This window comes from Staurois parvus, unplaced genomic scaffold (genome assembly GCF_062004578.1).
Source record: "Staurois parvus isolate SC_StPar_1 unplaced genomic scaffold, SC_StPar_1.0 ptg000895l, whole genome shotgun sequence".
NCBI classification, from domain to species: domain Eukaryota; kingdom Metazoa; phylum Chordata; class Amphibia; order Anura; family Ranidae; genus Staurois; species Staurois parvus.
In genome coordinates, this window is record NW_028318691.1 from 576,111 (window position 1) to 587,216 (window position 11,106).

The following is an 11,106-nucleotide window of genomic DNA, read 5'->3' on the forward strand; positions in this document are numbered from 1 at the left end:
ACTTACATGTCAACAAATCCCAGGAAAAAAAATGGGACTATCACGGCCATTAACGATTCCTTCCAATACCAATTCATCCCCGAAATAGTGGACCCACAAGGTCGCTACCACATTTTGATCTGTAAAATCACGGACATTCCATATACTTTAGTCAACGTCTACGGCTCAAATACTAACCATCTTCAATTTTTCAACAAGCTCAACACGATCATCGCTCAACATAGAAAAGACAGACTAATCGTTGGCAGAGATTTCAACATCGGTAACCCGCTCCTAGACTCCTCCTCCAATAGACGTGCCCCTAAACAGACCTTTAACCGCTTTCTACATTCTAACGATTTATATGACGCCTGGCGATGGCAACACAGCACGGAAAGAGACTATACCTACTATTCTCCATCTCATCTATCCTACTCTCGCATACACTTCTTCATCACCGACAAATGGACTTTGCAACATATCACTTCCTCCAAGATTGGCATCATCACATGGTCTGACCATGCTCCGATTACTATCTCTCGACCACAATCAATACCCACAGATCCCGCGGCTATGGCGACTGAACTCATCCCTGCTGAAAAACCCAGACCTCAAGAAACGCATATTAGATGCACATCGCACATTTTTTGAACTCAATGACACAGCTGATATATCTATCTCCACATTCTGGGCTACTTACAAGGCATACATGAGAAGTATTCTTATACAACTTAATTCCCACATCACGAAACAAAGAAACCAACAAATATATAAACTCCTCTCCTCCATTAAATCAAAAGAACAAATCAACAAAACATCACCGGATCCATTAATCTCTTCCTCTCTTAATACAGAGAGAAACAAACTACGATCCCTTTTATTATATAAATACGATCTTAATCTCCAAAAGATGAAATCAAGATATTACTCACTAGGTAACAAAGCCAATTCGGTACTATCTAAAATCATTAAACAAAAACTACTAAAATCTAAAATTACATCAATTAAACACCCAACTAACCATACCCTATGTACCAATCCACATGACATAGCTAACACATTCGCAAAATACTATCAGAATCTATACAACCTTAAAAATGACCCCAACACCACACAACCTACATCCACATCCATACAAACATTCTTACATACAACAAACCTCCCCCAACTCTCGCCATTACAACTTACCGACATCTCAATCCCAATTTCTTCCAAAGAGATAGAAGCGACTATCAAAACACTACCTTTACACAAATCTCCGGGAAATGACGGATATACAAACGAGTACTACAAACTATTTGACCCAGAACTATAACCATACTTAACCGGACCTTTTAATAACGCAGCTGAAACTGGCACATTCCCTAGAGACATGCTACAATCTATTATCACAACTTTACCAAAACCCGGAAAAGACCCACAACTTGTCCAAAACTATAGGCTGATATCATTACTTAATACCGATATAAAACTCTACGCAAAAATCATTTCACGCAGACTTCTCCCTGATCTCCCAACCCTAATCCATCCGGACAAAGTAGGTTTCATTCCGGGCCTTCAAGTACCAGATGCTACAAGAAGAATATCACCACTCCTCCATAATCTACAGATTTCTAAATACCCTTCTTTACTTCTATCCCTAGATGCAGAAAAGGCATTTGACCGCATACACTGGAAATTTATGCAGCTCACACAGCCATACTATCCTTGTACTCATACCCCTCGGCTAGAGGACTAACAGATGTAACACTATCTGATCCTTTTCACATCACAAACGGCACTAGAAAAGGTTGCCCTCTTTCCTAGATAATATTTGCACTCCTCATCGAACCCTTAGCTGCCAAACTCAGAGATGACCCGACATTCACCGGCATCAAACATTTCAACACAGAACATAAAATCAGTCTATTTGCAGATGACATCATTTTGATGGTGACTAATCCCAACAAATCCCTCACAACAATTCCCTCAACAATTCGCAACCATCTCCATACCTACACGACAGTCTCCTACTATAAACTCAATGAACCTAAATCCTCAATACTAAATCTTCATATATCACCCCAAGACCAAAAATCATTGACTACACAATTTCCATTTTCCTGGGAAACCCATAGTATCCCATATCTAGGAATCAGACTAACGACAACTACAGATCAACTATACCTTCCAAATTACTTGAAACTATCCCCCACGAAATTACTACTCTCCACACTTCAGAACTCTCCAAACTAGGGAAAATGTACATACTACCCAAAATACTGTACATATTCCGCACGCTTCCAATACCAGTTCCTAATATGTTTTTTTCCAGACTGCAAATAATATTCACAAAAGTCCTATGGAACTCAAAAATACCCAGATGCACTACTAACCTTCTCATACGCACCACAACCAGAGGTGGAGCAGGCCTCCCCCATTTGAAATCCTATTACAACTCTACTTGACCAAATATACTTTTGTTGGAACCCTTCGAAAGAAAAAATATGGTCCACCATGGAAACTATCCCATTTCACCCTCTTGATCCCCAAAATCTACTTATAACACCACATACAGCCCAATTCGAAAATCGATGGAAACACCCCTGCATCAAAGCCACCCTACAAGCTTGGCAAGATCTCCTTACCACCAAATTTACCAACCTCAAACACCTTCCTACTCCACTCAATTTACTACATGTTCTTACACCTTCCTTAAACCCAGTGGACAAAACAGGGCATATTACACATTACGGACCTCTATAATGACCAAGTCCCACACTCGTTCCAGAATATCCAAATCAAATATAAGCTACCTTCTACCGAATACTTCTCCTACTTAAGAATTATACATTGCTTACACACAACTAAAATACCCTACTCTACAAAGATATTACCGTATACCACTTCCTTACCAAAAAACGATATCCAGGTAAGGGCATCTCAACTTTTTATACGCTCCTCACTAACCTACAATTTGCCATGCAAACTACCTCCCTAACAAACTGGGAAAAAGTACTCTCGAAACAGATTACAACTCAATCATGGGAAAAAGCCTTCACTATTACACACAAAGCCACCCAATGTACCTCCCACTGGGAGTCGTACTTAAAAACCCTCCACCAATGGTACCTAACTCCCGTTAAACGCTCTACTTACTATCCGACCCACCCCTCATTTTGCTGGAGACATTGTGGTGACATCGGTTCGACAATGCACATCCTCTGGTCTTGCAAAACAATTAGATCCTACTGGAACAGCGTCTTCAATCTAATCTCAGAAATATCTGGAACCTTGACCATCCCGAACCCTTCATTAGCACTCCTACATATCAGAATCGCAGAATTTCCACCTAACTCCCACACCATCATTGTCCACACACTTTTCACAGCTAAGATCAACATTACTAGACTATGGAACAGCACTAACGCCCTTCTCTCACACTCTTAATCCAAGATCTTAACTTCCAATGTGACATGGAAAAGAGATCAGTATCAAACAATTCCTCTCAACATAAATTCACCCTTCAATGGGCTCGATGGCTACACAAACTGCACCATACAACTTTGATTAACAAATAGCAAATATAAAACCAAAATAACAGCCAAACCTAGACTGGTACCCCTTCTCCCTTTCAAGTTACATACCCTTCCCCCTTCCTCCCCCCCCTCCGTTCCTACTCTATATTTCCCCCAATACCTCATACAGTTCACCAAGTTCAACATAACTAGAATACCTCCGATGATGTTGTCTTATAAAACCCTACCACATCCCCCAATAACTGGAGGGATAGAACTCTCCTGTCTATATTGTATTACAACATTTCCTGTTGAACTGTATAACATCATTTATGTTTCCAAAACTCTCAATAAAAATTTATTGAAATTAAAATTGGGATTATATATTTATTTTTTAAGGGGTGTTACCCAGTTTTTAATTAGTTAATAAAATATGGCATTTTTAGTAATTAATATATAATCTTTTTAATATATTATCCTCTTGATTTAGTAGTGTCATTTCTCCATTATATATTTCTCACATGACAGACTACAATAATGTGGCCGTAGATGGGTTTATATAAGGCATATGTATTATTAATAATCAGTTGCCTATAAATTAAGTTGTCGTTATGTTTTATATTGGGTTATAAGGGAGTGTGTTATTAAACTAATTTTTTTTCATCCGTTTTTCCTGTTTCTTGTTTCATGCCAGAGCTTACTATTAAATTAGCTTTAGGCTTCAATAACATGGCCGCTGGAATCACGATTAGGGAGCGAAGTGTGGGAGGTACCAGCCCCTGTATTGAGATTCACGTCTGGCTCCCTATATAATGGAAGCTCGTCAGCCAATAGCGTTAGCCCTGATGAAGTCACGTGACGCGACGCGTCAACAGCGCGGTGACGTACTTCCGGTTTTAGACGCCATCTTGCTACACCCATGTACTACACCCAGAGATATGATGTTTTACTATACTAATGCTCTGAACAAGAACTGGAGAATGTGAGGGTATATAAATTGGTTTTACATCTCTCTCATTAAATAAACAGTATTATGCTATGGAAGCTTTTTATTGTGTTTTAATGAGATAATTGGCCATATCTTACCTTGAGAGTATTGTATTGCCACTTTACCTGTCCGTGAGGGGACACCATTATGGAGAGAGGGGACGCCATCCCTGAGGAGTCTTTTGCATGTAGGATCCTAGCTAGTGATCCAAAAGAGTTTTGACCCTTAGTAGGTCAAAGCATTGAGGTGAGCGCACAATTCAGCGACTGTTGGATACGTGTTATTAACAATTAAATATAGTGTACCCTTCCCTTATTCACAAACTTCCCCAAAACGCATATAAACACTTTAAACCCCCAAAAGTGTACTAATCTTATGAAGTATGCTTATTATATTTGTATTTATACTTGGGATACTAAGTGCTCAAAACAAAAAACACAAGTCCCAAAATAATAAATTAGTCCTTCAAAATCAAAGTCATTTAAAATATCAAAATCAACCTCCAGGTGAAGACAGCCTCCAAAGTAATTTCTGAAACCAAAAAAACCTCAAAAAAAATTAAGAAAAAACGCACAGTGTATTATCCTTAACAACTTGAATCATTCATTCCATAACGCATGTGATTCACACAAAAACACTCATAATCACTATATGGTAAAGTGAATACATGTGTAAACACGTGCCCTTGAAACAATCTAGTGATAAAAAAATGTTAAAAACCTGTCCATTTCTAGAGTGTGCAAATTAGATACCCTTACCAAAAAAATATATAAACACAAGCTTAGTAATCCTCCAGGCAGGGTACTGATATATAATAAGTTCCTCCAGAGGGATCTTCACAGCCACAGTATTATACTCCTCTCCACACCAGTCTCCAAACGATGCCCACCATAAATGAAACCACAATAGTGTAATTCCGTAAAAACTTAAACAGAATATACTTTATGTGCTTACATATATCTTCATCTTTAAAATTGCCATCAAACAAAAAATCAGCCCAGCCAGACCTCTGGAAATCCTCAGCAGATCCTCTCCTGTGTCTCAAATAGAGATTTCCAGGATCCAAAATGGCCGCTCCATCACTTCCGGTTCAGCTGTGCGTCTGACATCACTTCCCTTTGACATGTTTCGTCAATTAGACTTAATCATAAAGGACAGAGACATCTAACAGGAAGGTCCTACTTATACCTCTCTCTGACATGAGCGCCGAGACCAAAGCCGCCATGCCAGAGAAAGGACCACTGCCCATACTACACTGTATCGCTTCAATCACGGTACCCGCGGCAGATATACCCGCTGTATATACATAAACATGGAGGATGTCACTACCAAGGACATCCACATTCCTGGGTATTACATAATACTTAAAAACTTACTCATACATAAGTTACTTCTAAAACTACATAAATCCCTTAGCACCCCCCAGAGGACAATACCTCATAATAACAAATACCTAATACAAAACTCTATAATCCTCCCCCTTCCCCTAGAGGTCAATTATATATTACCATCATAGCACACCAAATACTTAATCAAACCTTTAACCTTATAAGTACAATACTAACTAGAAAATCTACAATTTCTGGAGAAATTGTGTAAAGTGTTCTTGCAGGCAACCTTTACCAAGTGATTGATGAAATGTAAGCAGTGCACATGGCAAGCCTGATAGTGAGAAATGCATTTCAGCTTGTATTTTGCAGCTCACAATTAGCCTCGCTGACTCAGCTGCCTGTGAGTCATGTTTGGTTGCTATAACAACTCACTCAGTCAGGAAGCTGACAGGGTTTTATAAGCACACTGCTCCAACTTGCCAACTTCACTGGCGATTGCCATCTTCAAACACTTGTAGTTTTAAAAGTATAAATGCTACAGCGAAGAGCTTGATATTGCAAGAATCACAAGAAGCAGAGCTAAAATTTTGATGTATAGTAGGTCTCTGAAATATTAAAAATGAAGGCACAGTCGCAGTTTAAAAATGTCCCTCAAAATTTCAGGTGGCTGTGAGTGAAGTTTCAATGAAAGTCAATGGGAGGGGTGAGTTGCAAACAAATGGTCATTGTGTGAAAACTATCAGGACTATGGCTTAGCCGTGAACATTTTTAGTGACAGCAGGGTTAGCTGAACGTTTTGATATAAGATATGTGTAGGTGGGCTTGAAAATGACAGAGTGATGGCAGTTTACAAATCATGTTCTGATTTTTCCTTCCACACTGTAGCTTTCTCATGTCTCACTCTAGTTGCTCCATTCATTCCTATGGGAAAATTTCACCACAAAAACCGCGATATTTCATGAACCATTTTGCGAAACGTTCCACAAAGTAATAGCAATCCGATCGGGAACAATCCGCACGTTTTGATATATTACTTGTCTTTGTAGTGTAAAAACTGTGGGAGGAGTTAGCGTGGCAAATTTGGCTATAATAAACGGAATAAGAATAAGAATATATTTGTGAGATGACAATAAGTGTTCTTTGCAAGAACACTTAAATATATCCATATTCCAATATGTTAATAAACCCTAATAAAATCAATATGAATGAGAAAAAATCTAATTAAAAAGATCACCATAAAAGGCCATAAATAAAACCCTATCCCTCCAATAAAATACAGTATAATTGAATAAATATATTCAATAATCAATTAATTTAATACCTATAAAATATTAAATAATAAATACTTATTAAACTCATATTACATAATAAATCAACTAGAATCCTCTCCCAAATATATTTAAACTGGATCCCTACTCTGAATCTAATAAATCTAAAAGTTCGAAATAAAAGAATTAAAATCTATGTCTACATTTAAACCATAAGGTCTCGAGGTTTTGAGCTCAAATATCCAAAACGTTTCATTTTGGGAGATGGCTTTCATTTTGTCGCCACCTCTCCAATGAGACTCAATCCCATCTATCCCACAGAATTTCAAACTACTAGGATCACAGTCATGACAATCCCTAAAATGTCATGAAAGACAGTGGTCCTATTTACCTGGCAATGGATGAGTGATTGACCTATCACAACCCCATGATGAAGCCACGTGATCGGAGGCGTAACGCGTAGGGGAGGGGCTACGTCATCACTCGGAGAGGAGCCGCACAACACGATAGACGGCAGGTGTATGACTCAGAGGCCAGCAGAGGATTTCCAATGGGATATTGCGTTATTTAAACCTGTCTAATGTGAGTTTAATACTTGGATGGTGGGAATAAAAAGTTTTAAAAGGTAAAGCACTATGTCCTCTATTTCTTCCTGCATGCGGAGTAACACAAGGAGAGGATAATTAGGAGGTCTGGGATAACAAAAGGAGTGTGTAATCCCTGAGGGGATTATCAGCCACCAGAGGATACATTCATTACTCCTAAAGGAAGGATCTCCCAATTTTACCAGCAAAAGTATATGTCTACCAGGTTCCAGGGAAAGTGAACCGAAAGCGTGTATAGCCTAATTGCAGGCATCAAAGGAGGTGAGCGCACATCTTCTCTATTTGAAGGATTCACAAAAGTCACAAATTGAAGAACAACAAGCACCAAGTCACTATATATAAACAATTATTTATTCAATGGGACTATTATTTTGATGATATTTGGATTCATACTAATCACTACTAATTATTTATGAGCATTTGGTTATTTTTATTTATGGGGGATCATTTAAATGCGTTTTAGTTGAGGGTTATTAGTTGGTTTACTATTTTTATTATATTAAATGAGGGTATTATGAATATAAATGAAATTGAGGGTATTAGTAAGTACATCATGTCACTAATAGATGATTTATGAGCACTTGGTAAAATATTTTTTTTATCGGGGAGTATTTCATGTGGAATTATTTTGATATTTATTTGGAGGAGATTGATTAGTTGAATCTATTTAAATATTTTTTGGTATTTATACACTTTTATTAGTTATTTGTATCAAAATTTGAATTAATTTAATGGTAACAATTTAATTATTATTTATTGAGAAGTATTTAGGAGCGCAACATATATTTGTAAATTTCGTTAGGGTACAGAATTGCATGACCACAAAATTATCATTTGAAATAGTGCAGCACCAAATAGCAAAAAGAGGCCTGGTCATTAAGGGGGTAAATCTTCAGTATGGCAAGAGGTTAAGCAGTGCATGCGGGGTTTACCTCTCAGTTACTTATTATTTTAGGTTATCAGATTCCCGCTTTGTGCTAAAACAAAGGCCATTTTAAAAGTGGGAGGTGTTACACAGGGGAATGCTCCTGTAGTCATCTTCTTTTTCCAGTGTGCAATCATCTAAAAGTAGCTGCATATAAGCTGTAATAATTATAGAGCTTGTGATTCCCCACTGTAAGCTCACCATTTTAAACCATGTAATGCCATTGTTTGGTCAAGGTGACACTAATATAAAGCCTGCCGCTGTAGTATATCAGAAAATATGAATCTTGCTGTGCTGGGGTAAACACATTAACTCTGTGAGTATGCTTTAATTCTTGAGAGCTTTGTGTTTACAACTTGTAAGCTTGAGAGCCTTTTTCACAGCATGACTTGGAAGATAATTGTAGAAATCACACTACTGTGTCCTGACTGGATTTTAAACGGTTTGGTTGAAAGGCAGTAAAGAGCAGCATCCCTTTAGATGTCTACAAACTCTTTTTATTATACAAGGTTTACCTGAAAAAAAGCTGTGAATATGTTAAACAATATTTGCCTATGTCACCTACAGAAACTATTGTACGCAGACCCAAAATAATAGCAGGAGTTGCCAAACGTAAGATGATATGTGAAAAGTAATTTTTTGGATATACTGTACATGTGAAAAAATCATCTTAAGGTTTATGTCATGCCAAAGAATGTTTTTTTTATAATTAATCGACAGAGCAGAAAAGGATTATAACTCCTGACAGGTTTTTACTGCAATCCAGGGCTCTGGATTTATCCTTACTCCCTCTACTGCTGAGAGTAGTTTCACCATACAGGTGGAGCGTAGGAAGGGGGAGAGATATGCAGAGTCTACAATATGCAGCAGCAACACATACAGAAATAAAATTTGACAGGGGTTTTAGCCTTCTCCTACTCTATTTCTTTAGAGACATAGTCAGGAAAGTGTGTACGTACTGTCGCTTGGAGTAGTAGCAGCCAGTTCCCTTTGATGAATGTACAAACAACCTTTAGGTCCAAATATCTGTAACGGTTGACTGGTTAACGCTTGGGCTCGCTCCTAATGAATCAAAACAAAGGATATAAAAACGATAAGGTTAAAATAAATATACACAAACATAGCTATAATAACCATTGTTATTTAAGTGGTTCTAAAGGATCAAGGTTTTTTACCTTCATGCATTCTATTCCCCCCAGCCTCCCCCCCCCCCAAAACTCACCTAAGCCCCCTCTCGATCCAGCGATGTTCACTGGAGATTCGGTTATCCTGGGACATGTAGCAGAATACATTTTAGCCTAAATTTATGACTAACTTCGAGTTTACTATATATTATTTATAGCCGAAAGTAAAAAAATATTGCTTTTCTGCAAAATTTTGGGACTTTTTTTGTTTATAGCGTGAAAAATAAAAAGTGCACAGGTGATCAAATACCACCAAAAGAAAGCTCTATTTGTTCACTGGAGATTCGGTTATCCCGGGACTCCCTTTTCTCATTGGCTGAGACAGAAGCGGGAGCCATTGGCTCCCACTGCTGTCAATCAAGGCCAGTGAGCCAATGAGAAGAGAGAGGGGCCGTTTTTGTACAGTGGCTGGTCGGCAGAGTGAATGGACACACAGAGCAGCGGGTGCCCCACAGCAGTCTGCTAGCTGCGAAGGAACACAAAAGGAAGGAGGGGCCAGGAGAGCCTGCAGAGGACCAGAGAAGAGGAGGATTCGGATTGCTCTGTGCAAAACCATAGACATTATAGACATGTTTGTTATTTTTTCTTTTAAAAAATTAACATTCAGAATCACTCTAACTGCTTGCCGACCAGCCACTGTACAAAAACGGCCACAGGGCGGCACCCCTGCGCAAAATCACGTTTTAAAACGTGATTTTGCAAAACAGGTAGGGGGCTGCCCTAGCCGCACCGCCGTTCGCGGCCGCGGGTGTCAATCACCAGGTCCCGGCCGGTCATTACCCACCAGGTCCCGGCGATTGCCGGCAAACAGTGACACAGAGCACATCTGCATTGTTTTCAATGGAGCTCTGCTCCCTGTCAGTTCCTAACACACTGATCCTGAGAGCAGAGTTTAGCTCTCGGGAGCAGAGTTTAGCTCTCGGGAGCAGAGTTTAGCTCTCGGGAGCAGAGTTTAGCTCTCGGGAGCAGAGTTCAGCTCTCGGGAGCAGTGTGTTCCTGTGAAGTACACCCCCCCCTGCCCACTAGTAAAATACTCCCCTCACACAGTTAACCCTTTGATTGAATAAAAATGTTCACTCCTTCCTCCCCAGTGCCATTAGTACAGTGTCAGTGTTTTTTTTTTTCACTGATCACTGTATTGGTGTCACTGGGGATGTCAGTGACCCCAAGTCAGTTCCTCCAGTGTCAAAATGTGCGCCACAGTCCTGAAGTCCCACCATAAGTCGCTGATCACTGTCATAAATCACTGATCAACCGCCATAAGTCGCTGATTATTATGAAAAACAAAATCCCAGTATCTTTCCCGCCATTTGTAGACGCTATAATTTC

General features: G+C 39.1%; 1 protein-coding gene across 1 annotated transcript in view; it reads right to left on the minus strand.

Annotated features, from left to right (window-relative positions):
• Positions 1 to 9,655, minus strand: part of NTAN1 (N-terminal asparagine amidase) — a gene marked incomplete at its 5' end in the record, with an annotated part of 545,039 nt that extends 535,384 nt beyond the window's left edge. The window contains one exon of the mRNA XM_089656218.1: positions 9,553 to 9,655. Within this exon, the coding sequence (XP_089512344.1) occupies positions 9,553 to 9,655 (103 nt within the window). The remainder of the gene's footprint in view (positions 1 to 9,552) is intronic.
• Between the last annotated feature and the right edge of the window lie 1,451 nt (positions 9,656 to 11,106).